Here is a 21,515-nt window from a genome sequence, read left to right as displayed (position 1 = left end):
TCCATCGCTGCTTCTGCTGCCTCCCCGCTGACTCGCCGAACTCATCAGCGCCGATGCACAGCGTCTGTAGCGGGAGTGGGCCGACTGACTCAGGGAGAGCGCTTACCCTGCGACCGCCACGGACGCCATTTTGCGTCACCGATCGCGAATCTGGAACCGACACCAAGGCCTTTCCCCGGAATGCCCCGCGCCGACAGGGACATTGATGCTAGCCAGGCATCGGGTCACAGATCCACCGAGCAGTTGGTTTGGCACAATGAAACTTGGAGAAAGTCATTAAACCTAATTACTGATATGCTCATTATGAAATAGAGATGTGTACGGCATTTGTACTTTGGAAAAAGAAGGCATGTTACACTCCCATCTATATTTGGGCTCTCTCATTTTTCTGTCATTTTTCAAGTGGCGAAGTGATCTGCAAGAATGGTCTGGTGTGACTTTGCTGCAGCCAACCTTCTTGTGGGAAGTAGCTTACCTTGACTGCCTGGCTACATCAAGAACTTGGGAATTATGAGTGAGCCGCCACCACCGGCGCCCCGTGGCTGCGGTGTGCACTATCTACAGGATACGCTGCAGCAGTTTGCCAAGGTTGCTTCGGCAGCACCTCCCAAACCCGTTGCCACCTCCACCACCGAGGGCAGCAGGTGCACAGGAACTCCAGGTTCCCCTCCAAGTCACACACCATCCTGACTTGGACATGTACCGACTGCTGTTCCTTCATCGTCGCTGGGTCAAGGTTTTGGAACTCCCTACCTAACAGTATCGTGGGTGTACCTTCACCACATGGACTGCAGCGGTTCAAGAAGAAGGCCCCACCTTCTCTAGGGCAACTAGGGATGCCCGCTTTGCCAGTGGTGCCCACATCCCAAATGATGATTTAAAAAAAAGCCTGTCAATTTGCCTCAGTTGGTAGCACCCTGTGCTAGTGGGATGACCACAATAACATTTTCTCTTCCCAGCCCTCCTTTTCCAGGAGAATCCTCAGTATTGATGTGTAGACTTTCATGTACAGTTGTTTTATTTTTACTTTTTTTTAAACTCTGTAACTAGCAATAAAAATACTTTTCAGGTTTTCACTTTGTCAAGTTCTTTGCTCCGTGGTGTGGGCACTGCAAGGCTCTGGCTTCAACATGGGAACAGCTGGCATCGATGTTTGAGCATTCAGACAACGTGAAAATTGGCAAGGTGGGAGCATCAAAAGTAATGGGAAATGTTCTTTCTGAAAGGGTTTTGAAATGCACGCTTACCAGGTTGTGTACAGCGAGTAGCAATGTATACTGTAGGGTACGAGATTTGATAGGACGGCTTGGTTTTTGATGAAGAAATGCCGCAATGAGTGAAATATTGTCCTATAAATAATCTGATAATCCGTTGCATTATTTTCTATGATAAAGTCAGTCCAAGATTAGTGCAGATTGCAAAGGCTCTTTTTTTCTTCCTACTCCTTGAACACTACAATGCCATTGAACGTAATTATTGGGATATACAAATAAGTGGGGTGGAGGAGTGAAATAGCAATGATGGCGCTCTGTATTCAGTCTTGGATGCATATACTTGACACAGGATCTGGGAATCTCTCCTAAGAAGTCCCTGAGTTTCAACATCATTGGGGTGTATTATCATTCCTGACACTATTTAGTAAGCGCTTTTTACCAGGTCACCGTGGTTGAGAAAACTGTGTGCTGCTAGAAAGTTGGTGTGACTGACCACTTGAAATCCCTACAACAGTGCCGATTGTAAGAAGCCCAATTCCACTAGACAGGTTTGTAACCATCTGAGCCGCACCCTCTGTGATTGAGTTGATGGGGCTGTTCAGGATATGGGAGCAGCATTCACTGTAAGCCTGTTAGTGGAAGCCATGATAAGTGGTACTATCCTTTATCTGCACTTCTGAAAACCAAAAACGTCTGAAAACCGAAAGTTTTTTTGTGGAGCGTAAGTCGTGCGCACGACATAACCCGAGTGGCGCCAAACATGACCCGACGCGGCCGATGCTTTTCTGACCTGATTTGTGGGCCAGCTTAGCGTAGGAGTCAGCCGATATCCGGCTTTCCCACAACTGGTGGCGGCAGTCGAGCCCCAGACCCCCGCTAAGTCAAAGAATTCAGATACGGAGCAGGGGGAGCTGTAAACAGACTGTGAGCGGCAGCACAGAGAAGCAGGAAGGGGAATGAGACACGGAACAGTCGCAAGAGGTAGCCTGAACTTTTAAAATTTATATCAAATACAAATACTAATTACCAAATTAATTTAATGTTCAGAGTTTCCCAGTCTGAAATAATACCTTCTGAAATCCGAAAATTTCCGAAAACCGAAACACAGCTGGTCCCAAGGTTTTCGGATAAGGGATAGTCGACCTATATATGCAGAATTGTTTCAGAGGCCCTCCAGCTAAATCTTATCTCCCTGTCCTGCGAAGTCGCGATAGAGCAAAGGGGGCATTTTGACCTCCTACGGTGGTCGTCGCTAGACCACAGTGCCCTGGCCAGACAGTGATTGCAGCCCCTTGTCGCAATTACTAACACTGCTTTGGATCCAGGGTAGAATGGGACTCCCTATACAATCCAGGACACATCAACAGATTCCAGCTTTGAGCAGTATGGCTGGCTGTGAACGACTTTCAAATCGTGGTTTTAATTATTTTAATCTGTTCTGGAACATTAAGCAGGGCTGCTTGCTCAGCGAAGGGGGGTTTTGAGTCACAGCACAAAAACAGCCCCGGACAGACTGCCAGTCCTTTCACTCAAATTTTCTCCCTGATATAACTGGCATGTAAAGATTTCAAAAAAATAAATAGAATTTTAGTCAGTTGGCTGGCGCTTTAAGCTAATTTGTGTGTGAGGAATCAGCAGAGTTAACTTTAGATGCTGAAATCTCCGAAGGATCTGTTCACTTTGTGACTGCAGCTTTGCCCCTGCAGTGTTTTACAATACTAATCGTTTTGTAATCTCATTCTAGGTTGATTGCACCATCCACCAGCAGCTGTGCTCTGAGAGCCAAGTGCGAGGGTACCCGACTCTACTTTGGTTCAAGGATGGTGAAAAGGTAAGTATCACTTTTTTATTTTAAATCGTGTTTCCTGGACTTCTCCTCCTCTTCTCACTCCCACCTCCCCGCCCAATCCAATAACGTGCTGCATTCCATCAATCTTGGCAAATTCAGAACCTCAGTGGAGCTGTAGGGCTGTCTGAATTTCCAAAGCCTTGGGGGGGAAAATTCAGTATCGCCCCGTTTGGGGCGCCATTATCGGCCGTGCGCAAAGTTTAGCGCTTGGCGCTAATTACCGCCTCCGACAGCAAACTTGGCTTTTATCGCCCCTGAAGGTGATTGGAGTGCTAAATCAGGCGCTTCACACCTGTCTTAAGGCGCAAAGGCCGAGGAGCGAGGCGCTACCTCAGAGCGCTGGCGAAGCAAGGAAGGGCAAATCAAAATGAACCTGCAAAATGCTGCTCAGTACTCAAAACTCCTTCACACAGCGTTGAATCTCTCCAGAAGTCTCTCTCTCTCTCAGAATGCATGGTGCAAAAATGTCACCGACAAAAAAAGGCAGGAAGCGGTCGCCTTTAAATAGCGCTCCCCCCCCCCCCCCCCAGTCCCTTTCTGACTGCAAAACGCTCCCCTCAACCTGTCGTTGCTAGCGGCAGGCGGTAAGGCAGGGGGCGCCACTCAATATCCGGTCCGGGGCATTGCGCACTCGACTGACGTCACAATCTGCCGGCGCAAGAGATCGTGGCGGTAGTGTTTAGCGCCGCTGCAAAATGTCTAGTTAATTTCGCGAGCAGCGCAAACATCGCCGCGTCCGGGCGCTACTTGCTTTGCGCCCCATTAGCGCCCTCTTAAGGCGCTAACGGGAGGTGCAACCAACTGAATTTTTCCCCCTTGAAGTGTTTGTCCTTGGTGCTTAATACCAGGCTTCAGTGTGTGTAGCAGGGATATCTAAAGCCTATCTAAAGTGGTAAAACCTGTCTGCAGTGAAGTGGTCAGATGGCAACCTTCCAGACAGAATCTGTTCTTCCCTCCCCAACTAAGTTGATGGTGAAGTACAAAGCACCATGGGCTACCATTACAGCAATCTCTTGTCAAATTGTGTGCGGGCAGGCATGCAAGTGTATGATGGTGGGCGAGAAAGAGGCAAGGGAAAAGAATTCTTTGGAAAAAGTGTGTGTCTTTTGCTGCCTTTTGGCTGTAATCGTAACAATCTTTTTGGAAATTCTACTTTTTGTACTGCTCAATTGTGAAGTGTACATTTTTGAGGAATACTCTGAACTGTAAAGCCTCTTTCCAAAACGTTCAAATTAATTCACTGTTGCCCCTTTCTTAGGCTGATCAATACAAGGGGAAAAGAGATCTGGACTCGCTAAAGGAATACGTGAATTCCCAGTTAAAGGCTGCTCAACCCTCTGAAGAAGATGAGGAAAGTGATGAACAACCTGAGGAGGAGGATCAACCAAAGGAGGAGGAGGAGGAGGAGGAGAAGGAACCGGTATTTAAGACTTTAGGGTGATTTCAGATTGGGGGGGGGGAGGGGTGGGGAGAAGTATGAGCAGTGTATTTTTAATCTTTTTGCTCTGAAGCTGGGAATTTGTCTGTTCTCGAGTACTGATTTGTCAACTCGTTTCACCGGACTAAAACGCTCTCTTCTAATCTTATAATGGTTTCTTTCTAAGGGCTGGATTTTCTCAATGGGAAGTTTTTGGAGGCGGGACTGCTGCTTGCCGGGTTTCAAACCCGCCTCCATCAACTTCTGGCCAACCAGCGGGATTTTCCCCTGATTGACCTTGTTAAGCCCGCCCGGCGGGCTCAGCAGGCCAATTAGGGGGAAGTCAGTGACGGAGTACATTAACGTCTGACGTGTCATCTGTCAAGAATTTTTGAAAGAAGAAATGTCATTGTTTGACAGCTCTGTGAAGCTGTCAAACACTGACATTCTGTGTAGTTTGATGAGTCCTTGTGTTCAGGACTCATCAAACCTTTCTACTTTGCAGAAATCAGCTGGCTGTTGTATCGGAAGATGCAACAGCCAGTCTGTGATCTCTACAGTGGAGATATAAGGGACTCCGGCTCCACAGGGGCTGAAGGCTGTAGGCAGAAACAAAGGTAAGTTAACATTTTCTAACACTTTACACTCACCTCACATACTTACCACTCCACACTTGCACCCATCACTCACCTCTACATCGCACTTTCACACCCCTCCGACCCCCGCAGACCTCCTACTCATCTCCTTCACCCCGGCGGGGTTCCCCCAGGTCGGGAAGCCTGCACTTCAACACGAAAAATGGGGATAATCCTATTTTCTGCCTGTTAACTACCTGTTAACGGGCAGTTAATAGGCTTTAATCCCTTCCCGCCTCCAAGGAGACGGGACCCGGGGCCGGACGGTTTCCCGCCTCCTGGCAAGAGGGAAGTTGTACTAACCACAATAAGAATGTTCATGCACAATTTTTTTCAAAGAAGAAAAGCACCTTAAATTCGGTTAAGTTAGTTTTCCTTTGATAAATCTGACAAAATCTGCCCAATCTACATACGCAATAAACAAGTTTAAATTTCTGCCATCGCTTTTAATTTTAGTCTAAAACCAGTAAATAAACTTTATCAGAGAAAGACTGAAAAATGAGATGAAAGAAGGTTGGGTGGACCAGTCTAGAAGAAACGGGGGGGAAAAATTGGGGAGCGCCTAATTTTAGTGCCCCAAAAAAGTTATCGCCCCTCCCCCATAAATTGAGTAGTAGCGCCCCAAGCAGGAGGCGGGACGCTACTGGAAGCGCTCCACCTCCTTGGGGCGCTACTACTCAATGTTGCGGCGCTACGCGCAGCAGTGGGTAGCGCCCGTCATTGCAGGCCTCCTCCCGATTAAAGGGGAGGGGCCTAGCGCTGCACTCACCGGGGCCCTGCAGGACCACCGGGGAGTGTGGTGCCGTGGAAACAGCCCAGCACTCAAGAGGAGCGCCGGGATGAACGATCGCTGCCGGCATCCCCGCATAGAAATGTTAAAGGCGGGCAGGTGCTGGCAGTCGGCCAAAATAAAAATGGCCGCCCGACACCTGCCCTTTAAGTAGTGCCGCCGCAAAAACGCCCCATGATCCTGTCGGTCCCATCGCCCGGTGATAGTTCAGGGGAACGCAAGGGAAGTTTGCGGCCCCGGGGCACAAACAGGGCGCTGCGCACATCGTCATCGCCAGCGGAGCGGGGTGCTACTGGCTACCGCCGTCGCTAATCTGCTGAATTTCACAGGAGACGTTAGCGGCGCCGCGCCCGGGCGCTAACGAGAGGCACAAAGCAACCCAATAAAATGCATTTTAAAGGTCTCTATTTTATGTATTCTTTTGTGGATTGATTGTATGCAAAGACTCCACAAATTTGATGTAAAAATAGACCATATCACACCGCATTTCAACCCACTATTTACAAGAATGGTTCCAGGGATGAAGGACTTCAGTTACTTGGATAGACTGGAGAAGCTGGGGTTGTTCTCCTTAGAGCAGAGAAGGTTGAGAGGAGATTTGATAGAGGTGTTCAAAATCATGAGGGCTACGGGGAAAGGGCGAGTGGTTAGGATCTGGAATGCACTGCCCGAGAGGGCGGTGGAGGCGGTTTCACTCATGGCTTTCAAAAGGGAATTGGATAAGTAGCTGAAGGATAAAAATTTGCAGGGCTACGGGGAAAGGGTGGGGGAGTGGGACTAGCTGAAGTGCTCTTGCAGAGAGCCGGCACGGGCTCGACGAGCCGAATGGCGGCCTCCTGTGCTGTAACCATTCTATTTGGCACAAACCGGAGTTCTGTATCCCTGATGTGTTATCATGGGGAGGCCAGGTACGTTTCTCCTACACTCGAGGGGGGGGCTACTGGCTAACTTAGTGGATGCAAATGAAGAATTGTGGAGGTTTGGGACTAGGCTGTCCACTTGCTATCTGACAGTTATGTCACTGGGGACCTTAAACTTAAAAATGGGATGGAACATAAGTGACTTAAGGCATCTTTCAATCTAAAGCTTCTTAAGCTTTTGCATTTCATGATTTTTTTCTTCCCTCTCTGCAGTACAGTGTGCTGACCCTGACTGAAAGTGATTTTGAGCAGACCATTGCCACGGGTGTCACTTTTGTGAAGTTTTATGCTCCCTGGTAAGTAATGTGGTGCTCTGCAGTTATTGATGAAGGCAATGCAGGCCGGGTCAAAAGGATCATGCAGGCTAGTTTATTCAGAGTGTTCCCCAGCTTTTAATCTGTGTGTAGGAGACAACCCAATCTTGTAGCGGCGACAATTCATAGCTAGGCTGTTGGAGGAAGTACCTTTCCTGTGGGGGAAGAAAAGAAGTTGGAATTTGACATTGTTGATGTTCTCCCACTAAAGATAAACCTCCAACAAGAAGATTGTGGTGTCACGGAGAGGCTATGTGAAGAGTTTGGGTTTTTTTTTTAGAAGAAAATAATGCTGGCAGTAGCTTGCAGCTTCAGATACTTCCCACATCTTCCTTTGAAATTTCCCCAAATTTGTGAAGTCTTGGTAACACAATTGCCCCCAAAAAATGAAATTGAAACCCGCATTGTAACCAAGTTGAGTCGATGGTCTCACCAATTCCATGGCTACATTTCTAGATGTCATTTACTTTCCTGCCATGGAAGGAGAACTGGCCAGAAGGGTCCAAGCAAGAGATTGATTACCTGTGGAGGTTGGTCTCCATTATTGGGCAAGGTACTGATGCCTGTTTCTATTGAAGAGCCAGGACATGCTGCAACAGTGTGGCGAGCACGGCTCAATCCCTGCCGTCTCCCGCTTCCTCTGCATTCTAAGATCTGGTACTAATTTTATTCAGCTTGGGAGGATGAAGGGCTGAGAGGACCCTGCTGGGATTTTCGACCCGAGACCTTCAGGCCTGGAATTCAGCACTCAACCAGCTGAACTACCCGGTCTATCCAGCACCTCAGTGGCCCAGAGCACCCGCCTGGCTTAAGAACGTTACCTGTTGGCAGGAGCCAGTGTGGAAGGTGGCAGAGAGGAAGAAAGGTACTACACTAGCATTTAAGGGTAAAGACAGCAAATATGAATAGGGCTTTTCATGTTACATCCATTCCTTGGCTGAAAAGTTCTTGCCAATCCTCTGCCAGTGCTACTTTAGGCAGGCAGCGAGGACACCTGATGATAAAGAAGTTATACTTGCCTTTCTATGGTGCCTCATCGCACTATTGAAACATGCCAAAGAATTTGCTGCAATGATTGTTGTATGTAGGCTGTTAAGCACCAGCAACATCCCACAAACAGCGACAAGGTGAATGACCAGTTAATCTGCTCTTTGGTGGTATTTGAGGGAGTGGTGCTGGCTCGGACACTAATAGAATGCCATGCTCTTTGAACTACATGAGTTGCAGTCCGTCAGTACTGGAGTGTTAGTGTAGATTATAAGCTTTGGTCCCAGAATGGGACTTGAACAACCTTCTGACTCTAGGAGTCTCTCTGTGGAGAACCTACATAATGTTACAGCACAGTATATTGAGCAGTGGTTCTGGGTTTGTGCTTGTGGGAAGGAGGGAGAATTGAATGGGGTGTTGCGTACCTCCTAGTGGCTAATTTCAGAATGGCATTGGCAGAGGTCTTTGGAGCAGGCTACCTGTTGCACAAGGGTGGTGTGTGCATCGGGAAACCCAATTGAGTAAGGACTTTGGCCCTCAAATAAATGTTGTGTTAATGACTAACAGTATTTCCTCGACTATAAAGCTGTCAGCATAATAAGCTGTGCAGTTGGATCTATTCTAAAGTGTCCTGCAGCTTCTGAGACCAGTGAGACAACTTATTGGATGCCAATACTTTGAACACCATCAGTAGTTATAGTCCTCTTGTTTACAGTGTAAAAGGGATCCCCGGAACATGGATGGTCTGAGAGGATTCTAGGAGCTCCTTGAGATGGTTATGTTTCAGAATTTCCTGTATTTGTTTTGTTAGCGTTTCTGTTCAGCGGTGTGCCGTGGCATAGTTTTCCTTTGGATTGGCTAATACTGTCTTTCAGAAATGAGGGCGGGATCCTTGAAGGTGTGCCAATATTTACAGGGAGGGCCCTCCAAATTTGAAAACTGCTAGTTCACAGTGAAAGCCAAGATATTCTTTTCCAGGTACTTCTGTGCAACACATGGAAGAAACTTTGAACTCAAACACCAAGTACCTCCACTTGTAATCCACACAAATCTGTCTTTGTCTATAGGTGTGGTCATTGTAAGAATCTAGCACCAACCTGGGAGGAACTTGCCAAGCTGGAGTTTCCTGGTTTAAGTGATGTCAAGATTGCAAAAGTGGACTGTACGGAACAGCGCTCCCTCTGTAATCAGTACTCGGTAAGTAAAACTATTAACCAGAGATGTTGAAAATAAGTACAGTAGCTGGAGGATTGCTTGTTTCTCAGTATGCCACTTTTCTAATTTTCATGTAGTTTAAAGCAGCAGTTTTTGAAGTATTGCAGGGTTTATTGAATTTAATATGGACAAATGACAAAAACTGAACATTTGTGAAGGCTGTAAAATACAGGCTAGTCAAGGCTGACTTTCTCAGTCTGGTTGGGAAGAACGTGCAGTAGCAGGAAGGATGTCCACCTGCTCCTACAGTAAAACTTGCTCATTGACAGACTGTTGCATATAGAATGGCAGGTCTACCATAGATTGCTACCGGGCAGTATTGTATTTGATTTCTTCTCGCGGGTTGAATAAATGTCTTTTGTTTCTAAACTATATGGACAATATTTTAGGTTGACAGACCAGCTCCCCGCCACCCCATTTAGCTACAGGATTTTGATTTTTTTTGTACAGGAAACTGGTTTATCCGGAGGTTGTATGTCCGGAAACCTCGATCTAACGGCAGAAATCAGCAGCCGTTTTGGTTAGGTTTTTTTTAACACTGGAAAGCGTCTCTGTAGCTTAGCAAAAGCTTCAGAGACGCTTCCAAGGTACGGGCCGAGTGTTTACAAGCTGTTGCTAAGCAACAGTGTTTGTTGTCAGATACGGAGATGAAAACCTCCGTATCCTTCAACATTAGCGCTGGTCTATCCGGAAGTTTTGATAGATCGGCAGCAGCTCGGTCCCGTCGGTCGCGAGTTTCCTGTCTATGCAACTATAACACAAAATGTGTCTGAACAATAATAACTAACTTGTAGGTTGTCTTGTGCCAAGGTGTGATGGGTTTTGTCTTTCAGTTGATCTTGTTCTACATTTAGTAGGGCAATAGACATGCCTGTTATTGCTGCATTTTGGTGCACATTGACATGTGCTGTACTGCTGTAGGTGTGGTGTTCAAGGTAGAAAGGCTACATTTAAGTGGGCTGGAGAAAGAATTATTTTACTGAAATGACAGCTGTTTTTGGGTAAGCATTAATTATGTTAGACCTTAGTAGGATTTAAAATAATTCTCCAGGGAGGATGAATCAGGTGGGGGTTGAAATCATAAACTGAATAGTGTCTCATATTTAAAGAAAAATAAGATGGTGAAAGCCTCTATTTGTTTGTATATTCTTCCAGAACATTTATCTTCTGAATGTGGGTCAGTGTTATGAGTTTCATATTTTGCTTAATTTAAAATCTAATTCTAAGCAGATGGTAACTTCTGATTTGAGGCTCCAGCTACACTTTCCTTTCATGTAATCAAATAAATGTTTTTAATTCAACACAGAATGAAGGGCCTTAAATTACTCTCCTTTTCTTGAATATCATTTTTCCTCTTTCAAACGAGAAGGGCTGTCTCAGCCAAGCCGGTTTTTGACCTAACCTGACCTGTCGGCTTCCAGTATGCGTTGCTGGCTACAGGTCGCAAACTGGAACCCTTTGCTGTTGTGCGGAGGCACCCAGAGATTATTCACGAGACATACTTGGCAGCTGTTAACAAGGTCATCCTGTCCAAGATGTCAGTTGGAGCAACTTTTAGAATTGGTTCAGGATAGCTGTACGTACCACACCACATAATATCAGTCATAAGAGGCAATACAGCACCTATCTCAACAGACCAGTCCCATAACTAGTCAGGATGGTGAATCTCTGACTTGGGATTGGAGTGCAGGCCCTGTGCCAGAGACTGACTGCCACCCAACACGTGACAACATTTGCTGACTGCTCCATGCATGTATTGGAGCACTTTAACTTGAATAGTTGTCCAATAGGACCTACCAGAAAGGCAATGCAGTCAAAGCTAAACCGTTGAATCAACAAGGATACCATTGAAGCATCACCAGCTTGAATCAGCAGATTATAAGAGCAAATTATTTAAAAATCTTCCTCTTACAATATATAACACTGCTGTTGATCACAAGAGGAGAACTGGAGATGCGGCTTTTATGTGGTACTGGATTGCTAAAGGAAGATAATCACGTAACTTCAGAGAATAGAAATTGTAAATTGACCTTTGTTCAGGGATTTCGCCCTTTAGGATAATGCTGTATGATGAATGTGTGTGGAGGGTAAACGGTGAATTTGACTTTTATTCAGGGAACTGTACAGATATGAAAAGACGCTGTTTTGGTTGGGTTGGAAGAGAGTTAGATACTGTTGAGCAAAAGGGGCGATTAGAAGTGGGAGTATTAAAAAAGACGACTGGGCTCTGTGTAAGGAGATCAAATGTAAGAGGATGGTCAAAGAAGCAAAGGTGCCAGAAGGCAATCTTGTAGTAGAGAATAAGAGTGAAGGAGATACTTGAGTGTTCTGCCTTTGTTCAGAGGAAGGTGAAGGGGAGATTGGCAGAAGCACCAGAGGAGGATGTGGAAGAGCAACTAAGTTACAGATATTGGAAAAGGAACTGTATTAAGAGGATTAATGGGATGTAGTTAAATCACAAAGCCTGGATAGGCTACACTCCAGAATACTGAAGGAGGTCAGTGATGAACTAGATATACCACAGTTTTGCAAAACTTTTTGGAAACTGGAATTGTGCCAGAGGACTGGAGGGTGGTAGAAGAGGATAAGGATTAGCAGAGGAAAAGGATTAGCTAGGTAATTAAAAACCAGTTGGCCTCCTCGGTAGGAGGGAAAAGTGCTGGCAACCATAAGTGAACGCCTGTATGGTCACTGATTGGGGACAGTCGATATGAATTTGCGAAAGGCAGATTGAGCTTGGCTAGTTTAGTTGATTACTGACTGTATAGATAAAGACTGATGATTGGACTTTCAGAAAGCACTTGGTAAATGACGCATAAGGGACTTGTTGCAAAGGTTTAAGCCCCATGGTATTAAATGTAAAGTGGTTGCTTGGAGGACTGGCTTAAGGATTGAAAAAGAGAGTAGGAGTAACCGGGTAGTTGTAGCTAGAAGTGTGCCCTCTCGTGTTCTGTATAAGTGAGTTGAAAAGTGGCATGGAGGAATTAATATCAAACTTTGACGCTCAAGTAGGACATTATAGATTAGGTAGTGGATTTCTATGTGCCAACTGCAGTTCCGAACAAAGATGGAGTAATATATTTTGGTGATGGTGGAGGGGGGGGGGAAAGGAGAGAGAAAAATACAACCTAAATGGTAAAATTCTCAATGAGTGGAGGAACAGAGGGCAAAAGCAGGTTGAAAAAGCAAAGCGGATTATAAGCAAGGAGATGAAGAAGAATCATAGAAATTTATGGCACAGGAGACGGCCACTCGGCCCATCGTGTCCGAGCTGGCCGAAAGAGCGATCCTGCCTAATCCCACTTTCCAGCTCTTGAATCTACAAGACACATTTGGTCAGGTTACAATTCGATTATTGGGTACAGTTTTGGGTACTTATTACAGAAACCATATTTGACCCACGGAAAAGGTGCAACATAGATTAGAAATCATACCAGGGCTGGTAGGTTTTAGTCCTGCTGAGAAATTTGGAAACTGAAAAAGGTTGAAGGGGAATCTAATAAGTGTTCAAAGGTCAGAGGGTAAATAGTGCAAGATTATTTCTACTGGTTGAGGAATAGGTAACAAGGAAGCTTAAATTTAGGATTAGCATAAATGGGGAGAAGTGAATGTAGAATGCATCATCACAACTGAGTCAATCATGCCACTTATGAGGGAATTAGTTAAACAGTTGTAAAGGTAAATATTGAAGGGTACAGGAAGAGTAAGAAGATGGGATTAGAGTAGATAGCTGATGTGGAAACTGTACAGGCACAGTAGCCACCTGTGATTTCTCATTGTTTATAAACAGCACTGGATACAGTTTGACATTCATGGGATGTAAATTTGATATTGCATGGCTTGGTTTCCATCCACCTGTGATACTGCAACATAGGAACAGGAGTAGGCCCTGTGAGCCTGTTCTGCCATTTAATTAACTCATGGCTGATCTGTACCTTAACCCCAACTACCCGCCTCGGTTCCCCATCAATTAATACCCTCACCGAACAAAAATCTGATCACTCTTGAAATTTTCAATTGACCTAGTAAGCAGCCTTTTGGGGGAAGTTCCAGATTACGACTACCCTTTGTGTGAACATACGAAAGTAACGGCAGCACAAGACCAGCTGGTCAGTCGTGGCTCGACACTTTCTACTGCCCCCGCTCCCCCACAGCCACGTAATCTTGTGGCAGTGGCAAAAGAGAGAAAAAATCCAGGGCCATCGAGGTGGGGGGGGGGAGAGAATACGATGGAAAATTCCTCTCCCAAGCCAGTCCCGATTACATGGAAATCACTGCCTTAACTGTCCAATCTGTACAATCACTTTGAAAAGTGTTCTGAATTTTCTCTCGAGCTGTGCTGTGATAAGAACATAAGAAATAGGAGCAGGAGTAGGCCATTCGGCCCCTCGAGCCTGCTCCGCCATTCAGTAAGATCATGGCTTATCTCCATCTTCCTGCACTATCCCCAAAAAAACAGCCATGGACAACTAGAGAGGTAAGGGACAGCATAAAACTAAAGGAAAGGGCATGCAAAAAATAGCACAGATTCTAGCGAATGAGAAAGATACAAAGAACAGCAAAGGGTCATAAAACAGATAGTAAGAGCTATATAAAGGGAGTATGAAAAGAAACTTGCAAGGGATATCAAAATCAATACGCAGAATTTTTACAGTTACATTAGGAAAAAGAGGATGTCAGGAGCAATATTGGCCCCTTAAAAACTGAAAGTGGTAATAATTACTTTGCGTCAGTATTTACAGTAGAAGAGGATAGCATGCTGGAAATCCCAAAGAACAAATATTGAATCGGGGACAGGGACTCAATAAAATTAACGTAGGTAAAATAAAAGTAATAAAGTAATGACACGAGTGACAAATCCCCAGGGCCAGATGGTTTCCATCCCAGGGTTTTAAAGGAAGTATGTGAGCACATTGCAGATGCCCCAATTATAATCTTCCAAAGTTCTCTAGATTCAGGAACTGTCCCTTTAGATGGGAAAATTCCAGCGCCCCTGGAGGTGATTGGAGCACTAAATCAAGCGCTGCACACTTAGGGCGCTAATGTCGGGAGTACCTCAGAGCGCTACTCGGGCGCGGTCAATTACCTCGTACTCAGACAGACTGGCACCTTCCAGTTCTTAAAGGGGAGGTTCAATCATGCTGCACAGCCTCACCCTGATCATTGCTGCTTTTGACCTGGGCCTGCAAGGAGGTGCAGTTCTTCATCCAGGAATGTCATGGCTGCTCAGAGGCCCAGGGAGCGAGCTCGCCGGTTCAGCGACCAGGCATTGGAGGCTCTGGTTGTAGCTGTGGAAAAAACAGGAAGCGCACGCCTTTAAATAGCACTCCCCCAGCTCCCAGCCGACTGCAAACCGCCCCCCCCTCTACCTGTCGTTCCTAGCCGCAGGCGCGCGAGATTCAATTTCCGGTCCGGGATGCTACGTGCTTGGATGACGTCACGATTTCCGGGCGCAGGAGATTGTGGTGGTAGTGTTTAGCGCCACCGCAAACCACCAGTTGAATTTTGCAGGCGGCGCTAAAATTGCCACAATGGGCGGTAAGTTGTTAGCGCCCCCTGGAGGCACTAACAGGAGGTGCTAACCAACCGAATTTTTCCCCCATAGATCATTAAAATATCATAGAGGTACAGAAAATAATCAAAAAAGCTAATGGAATGCTGGCCTTTATATCTAGAGGACTAGAGTACAAGGGGGCAGAAATTATGCTGCAACTATACAAAACCCTGGTTAGACCACACCTGGAGTACAGGAAACTTTCTGGTAGCCGGCACGAACAGGACCGACGTGGTGCCGGTTCATCAACAATTCCGGATAACCGAATGCTATAGTAAAAGATACGGAGCTCAGAGCTCCGTATAAAGCAACAAACCCTAACAGCTGCAAAACAATCAGCACAAGTTGCAAGCGTCTCTGTAGCTTAGCAACAGCTTCAGCTACACCCTTGCACAGCAACAAATCAAGTAAAAAAAGTTACCTGAACCGACTCCTGAATTTTGCCAGTGGATAGAGTGTTCCGGTTATTCGAAAGTTTCCTGTACTGTGAGCAGTTCTGGGCACCACACCGTAGGAGGGATATATTGGCCTTGGAGGGAGTGCAGCGTAGGTTTACCAGAATGATACCCGGACTCCAGGGGTTTAGTTACAAGGAGAGATTACACAAATTAGGGCTGTATGCCCTAGCGTTTAGAGGGTAAGGGGTGATCTGATCGAAGTTTTTAGGATATTAAAGGGGAACCATAGGGTAGATAGAGAGAAATTATTTCCGCTGGTTGGGGATTCTAGGACTAGGAGGCAGTGTCTAAAAATTAGAGCCAGACCGTTCAGGAGTGAAGTTAGGAAACACTTCTACACACACAGGGTGGTAGAAGTTTGGAACTCTCTTCTGCAAACAGCAATTGATGCGAGATCCATTGTTCATTTTAAATCTGAGAGATTGATAGCTTTTTGTTAACCAAAGGTATTCAGGGATATGGGCCAAAGGGTATATGGAGTTAGATCAGCTATGCATTGAATGATGGAACAAGCTCAAGGGGCTGAATGGCACTCCTGTTCCTTGGTTCCCTTAGTATCCAAATATCTATCGAGCTCTGTATGAATATACTCAACGTATACACATTCCCCAAGGCTTCAAACTTTCAGAATTAGATCTCCCCCCCCAGCCCCAACACACGCTTGAAATGGAGGCTGGGCATATCTTCTATATAAAAAAAATAATCGAATCATTTTTTTTTTAGGTCCGTGGTTATCCAACTTTGCTGCTGTTCCGAGGTGGTCAACAGTTAAGTGAGCACAATGGAGGAAGAGATCTAGAAAGTCTTCACAGTTTCATCCTACAGCAAGCCAGGGATGAACTGTAGAGCATGTACTTTTAGCCCAACCACCATCTCATGTCACTGATGTATGAATGTGTCCAAATTGGTTTGCAAGAATTAAGTAGTTATTTTTTGATATGTGTAACAGTTAATGCCAACTTAACAGCCTTCTGAAAGATTAAGTTGGCTGCAGCTTTCACCACAAGGTGGTGCCTTCTATGTATGTGGTCATGAAAGGTGAGATTTTGCTTGCTCCATCATCCCTATCTGCAATCTTAACACTTCTGTGGTTCATACGTAGTTATTGGACAATCATAGTATATCAACAGTACCTGACTAGTTAGTAATTACAGTACTGTGGGCATAAAGCTGAACAGAATACCTCAGCGTATCTTCAAGCCACATTCACCTGCACGAGTTATCAAGGAAGTCAAGTCAATCTATACTGTGAGCGACTGCTAGATTTGTAGGGTGCGAATGAGGTTGAGACAATTTGTATTGTTTAAATCAGAGAATGACTTGTGGCACCAGCCAATATCATTGCTAGGATTGAGTAAATTGGTCAAGGGGAAGACCACTTAAAAATCCATTGAGTGAAATAAAACAGGATAATGCAGTAGTTACCATATTACAGTTGCATCCCCTTTTATTAAGTTATAAGTTGTGGGTTAAACAACTCCAGAAACTCCCTGCTCTTAATTTTTACAAAACATTTTTGTGTTCATTAAATTCAATTGTGACCAGTAATGTTAAAGTGGTGGCTACTATTTGTAAAGTATGTGCTAGAGAAGGTGGCTGAAAGAGGTCATTTTTCATTTTATGCCAAATTTTAAGTTGTAGGATTTCAAAATTAATTACAAAGCATCAAACTAGACAGGTAGTCTATTAAACTGGTGGCCATTGTCAAGACACTTCTTGAATGAAAGATTGTGAGCGTTTGGGAACACAGCCTCAAGATGCATAACTCTACTATTCATACGCATTGATGCAAATAAGTTGAGTGAGCAAACTGTACAGGGAAACCACTTGATTTTAACATACTTTATTGTTAGCATGTGTGTAAGGAGAAATGAATCGTTCAAGAGGGGGAGCAGCAGATTTGTGTGGTTGGCACTTAGCTTTTGTACAAAAAAAATCATTAAACAAATGTGATACTAATGTCAATAGTTTACACTACTTGGCAATTTCTAATAAAAATTTCTTAAGAAAATGATTGTCCAGAGTGCGTTTTATAAAAGTAATGTGCAGATTCTGTCCAAACTAGGGCTGTGATGAAGTGGCCGGTGCAGCTTTTCACGATGCTCGAGTGTTTACAGCAGTAACTTTGCATCTGAAGTTCCCTCCCTAACCCTACACTGCATCTTTCACCCTCGGTTAAAAGCCCAGTGACTGCTATCGCCATCATTATAGCCCCTAGTTAAAACATGGTTACCAAAAAAAAAACCCAAAACAAATAAATTACATTTTTATGAAAACTATGTACAAAATATATTACAAAAGCCTTTTTAAGTAGAAACTTAAAATTGTAAACATTATTTACAGAGAGGTATTGCTCCAGGGATTTTATATCGCTATGCATCGAGGACGTAGTTCCTCTCCAGTAGTTTCAGGTCAGTGGGTCAAGATGAGTCCTTTTAATGACAGCCACATGCTCTGACCACCATGTTCCTGTACTTTTTCAATATGACATTCGAGCTGTCGTCGAAGAAGAGGACAGAAATTGCGTTCAGCTTGGTGGGAGCACAGCAGGGTTTTGGAATGTAGTCTGGGTTCATGAGGTGGACCTATGTTGAGAAATTTGAAATGTTTAGCCTTATACATTCAGATACATCCTATGATAAATTTTCACTCTGCCTTTGTCACAGTCCAGCAGCTGGTGTGTGCTTTTGATGTAAGGTTTGACTTACAATATTGCATCAAATTCTACATTTGTGCAACTGAAATACTCTTAAAAACTGTATAGTTGTAACTTGACAAGACTGCCTCCAAATGCTGGTCCTTACCCATTAGGAATTTTAAACTGCTGTTGAAGACCCACATTTAAGTACCTGGATTTTTACTGTGCAGTTATAAAGATCTCCGATTCCATCAACGTGTAAGCACTGACTTGACAATCCTATGACATTACATGGCAAAGGGGGAGAAGAGCTTTTTCCCAGGGGAAAATAGAGTAGAAACAAATCCAGAAATAATGCTGTTCTGTCTACATGGTTGGGACAGCTGTTGAGATGCTTGGGGAATGCAGAGTTTAGGTCGCTGTGTTGCAGAACCTGTTGCATTGAAATGACCTGGGTTCCATGAGAGGGATAACCTCATTTTATTGTGAACTTAATTATCAAGTAAGTTTCTCTGCACTGACTTTATACGAACATCCGGCCTCGGGTGACTGTGTGGAGTTTGCACATTCTCCCCGTGTGGGTTTCCTCCGGGTGCTCCGGTTTCCTCCCACAGTCCAAAGATGTGCGGGTTAGGATGATTGGCTATGATAAATCGACCCTTAGTGTTAGGGGGATTAAATACGTGGGGTTACGGGGATATGGGTTGGTGTAGGGGTTACGGGGATCGGGTGGGATGTGTGTCGGGGCAGGCTCGATGGGCCAAAATGGCCTTTATCTGCACTGTGGGGTTTCTGTGTGTGAACAGGAGGAAGCCATTTAACCCCTCGAGCCTGTTCAGCCTTTCAATGAGATCATGGCTGAAATCTGTGACCTAACTCCACATACCATATCTCTTAATACCTTTGGTTAACAAAACCAACAATCTCCGATTTAACATTAACAATTGACCCAGCATCAATCGCCGTTTGCGGAAGAGAGTTCCAAACTTCGACCACCCTTTGTGGGTAGAAGAGTTTCCCAACTTCACTCCTGAAAGGTCTGGCTCTAATTTTATACCCCCCTAATACTAGACGCCCCAACCAACGGAAATAATTTCTCCATCTACCCTATCTGTTCCCTTTAATATCTTGAAAACTTGGATCAGATCACCCCTTAACCTGAATTCCAGGGAATACAACACTAATTTGTGTAATCTCGCCTCGTAATTTTACCCTTGGAGTTGATACTCTTTTTGCTTCCTAGCCACAATGAAATTTGTTCAAGTTCTCTCCTGGCCTTTTCAAAAATACATATATATAAAAAAAAATCCCACAATGCTGAACTGTCCAAATCACTTGCACATATGGAACAAGAGAGGGCGCACGACTAGCTACAACTACCAATCTGAGAAACATCTATTTCCTCATACTCTCTTTTTTTGCTCCTTAAGCCACTTTACCTTTAATACCATGTGCTTTTTAAAAGATCTCAGACTGATCAACTGACAGAACGCTAGGGCCAAAATGTCATAAGTTGTCAACATGCTGGGGCGAAGGGGAGGGGTGATGATCCATTCTGGGTGGCAAAGCACAGACTTACGTTCGATGTCAGAGCTGGATTTGAATCCTGGCCCCCAAAACTGAAAGGGTACAAATCCAGTGGGCCAGCATTGCTAGTTTAAAAAAAAAAAAACTTTTTTTTTTTTTTTTTTTTAAAAAAGCTCACTGGCTGCATATGTATCACCAGCCACACTGATCTAATTTCTCAGTAAGTACGTTATAGAGAAATGGTTGCAAACAGGTTGGCACTGATCCTAGAGCCAGTGTAACTTGTTGAAAATCTGCTCCAGTGCAGCAAAGGACATTACTTATAAAATTTAAGCAACACCCCTAAATTACTTGCTTGTTCTTTGGGCATTTTTGATTTGGAGAATGATCATGAATTAAGGTGACATGTGCTGCATTATGGAAATCACAGCAACATTCAAAAACTTAGTCCCATCCCCAATTCATATACTATTTGATGTTATGATTTAATCAGGATTCAGCAAGCACAATTTATTACTCAAAGGTTAAGATGGCTTTAACTTTAACTCAAAACCAACAAAATACCATACACACTTTCCCCAGAACAAAACATAATTCAGCCTTGACTTTTGTTAAAACAGATTACGTTTTCACTATTTTACTCACCAGTGTCTGTACAATTGCATGGTTCGTGGCATTCATGTGTGCATTAAGAGGAAATGAGCATTCTCCATCACAGTAATATGCTGCATATCCTTCAGGTGCTATAATCCAGTCCTTTGGGGAAAAAAAAAGAATCTGAATTATAATATTGATAACTGTTATAATTTTAATAAAAATACCTCGTGTCTGTTGACTGTGCCAGTGTCGATTTGCTTGGCTAAGTGTTTGTCTGTTTATCTCCTTTCTATTTGGTTATGTTCTTCCTTGGTTGCATAAAATCACATTCTACATCATATTACAGCACAGAATATTCGGAATTTTAGGCCCCTCAATCGACACTGTATAATCTCCAAAAAATAAAATATTGTATAACTTAATCAGCAATAATTCATTAAAAAAATTAGTAACCCATCTTCCAGTTGATTGCTCCCTCCACATGGCCTGTGCACCCCACTGGGCCCCATCAATGTCCAGGGGTGAGCATCCCGTCACAAAATGGCATTTTATTGTGCAAATTAGCCACTTTAAAATGTGAATGTGACTGTGCTTTAAAAATAAGCCAGGTGACTTCTGCTGGGACTGGAGCAGGGCTCCTTGGGCTCTTTCCAATCGACTGCAACTGGAGTCTTTCACTGCAAGACATTCCCCTCCACACAGCCAAGGGTACATGCTTTCCTGCCGCCTCATTGCCAACAGCTGGGGCCATGCTTCCACCGTGGCAATGGTCCCGGCTTAATCGCGGGCCTTTTTAGCTGGCAGCCCAGGCTTTTCCCAAGAGGAAGTGGCAACCCAATCTGCAAGTGATCACTACTAGATCACTTCCTCTTTACTGAGAGCGCGTGAGCAAACCAGAAAAAGAGCAAGAAAGCAAACCCGCAATGGGAAAGAACGGATAAAGAGGTGAGACGGACACTGAAAGGAAAGGGGGAAAGAAGGATGAGAGAAGGGAAAGCAGCAAGAGTGCAAGAAGCAAAGTATTGGAGAAGGCAAAGGTGAAAAAGAGAGGGGAAGAATGAGTGAGATACACAGAAGAGAGAATTACAAGGGATGAAGGCGAGGGATGAGGAAGAGACAAATAGGAAAAAAGGAGTAAGACACATGCAGAAGGGAAGGAGAGAGCGCGAGATACGCACAAAGGGAAGTAAGTGAAAGAAGCTGGAAGGGGAGAAGGGATGGACGAGACAGCAGTGAAGGGAGAGACATGCCAAAAGATAGGTGAGGCACACAGAAGGGAAGGTCAGAGATGCACACTAAAGGGAAGGAGTGGACACAGATACAGAAGGGAAGCGAGTAACAAAGAAGGGAAGAAGTGAAACACACAAGTCCAAATTTCCTGAGTGTCAGTCGTGGCTCAG

The 21,515-nt window shown here is 44.6% G+C and overlaps 2 protein-coding genes across 2 annotated transcripts in view; one reads left to right on the top strand and one right to left on the bottom strand.

Moving 5' to 3' along the window:
* The window catches only part of txndc5 (thioredoxin domain containing 5), a 46,176-nt gene extending 28,812 nt beyond the window's left edge, over nt 1-17,364 (top strand). Inside the window, exons 5-10 of the mRNA XM_085993602.1 lie at nt 1,070-1,185; nt 2,959-3,045; nt 4,322-4,483; nt 7,039-7,121; nt 9,194-9,323; nt 16,077-17,364. Coding sequence (XP_085849728.1) covers nt 1,070-1,185; nt 2,959-3,045; nt 4,322-4,483; nt 7,039-7,121; nt 9,194-9,323; nt 16,077-16,199 — 701 coding nt within the window. The 3' untranslated portion in view covers nt 16,200-17,364. The remainder of the gene's footprint in view (nt 1-1,069; nt 1,186-2,958; nt 3,046-4,321; nt 4,484-7,038; nt 7,122-9,193; nt 9,324-16,076) is intronic.
* Nucleotides 17,181-21,515, bottom strand: part of bmp6 (bone morphogenetic protein 6) — a 161,175-nt gene continuing 156,840 nt past the window's right edge. Inside the window, exons 6-7 of the mRNA XM_085993601.1 lie at nt 20,164-20,274; nt 17,181-17,938 (exon numbers count right to left, since the gene is read on the bottom strand). Coding sequence (XP_085849727.1) covers nt 17,789-17,938; nt 20,164-20,274 — 261 coding nt within the window. The 3' untranslated portion in view covers nt 17,181-17,788. The remainder of the gene's footprint in view (nt 17,939-20,163; nt 20,275-21,515) is intronic.

This window comes from Somniosus microcephalus, chromosome 7 (genome assembly GCF_052327205.1).
Source record: "Somniosus microcephalus isolate GS21.2 chromosome 7, FLI_Smic_1.0, whole genome shotgun sequence".
Lineage (NCBI taxonomy): Eukaryota > Metazoa > Chordata > Chondrichthyes > Squaliformes > Somniosidae > Somniosus > Somniosus microcephalus.
The sequence above is the reverse complement of the archived record's forward strand: the minus strand, read 5'-3'. Positions and strand labels throughout refer to the sequence as shown.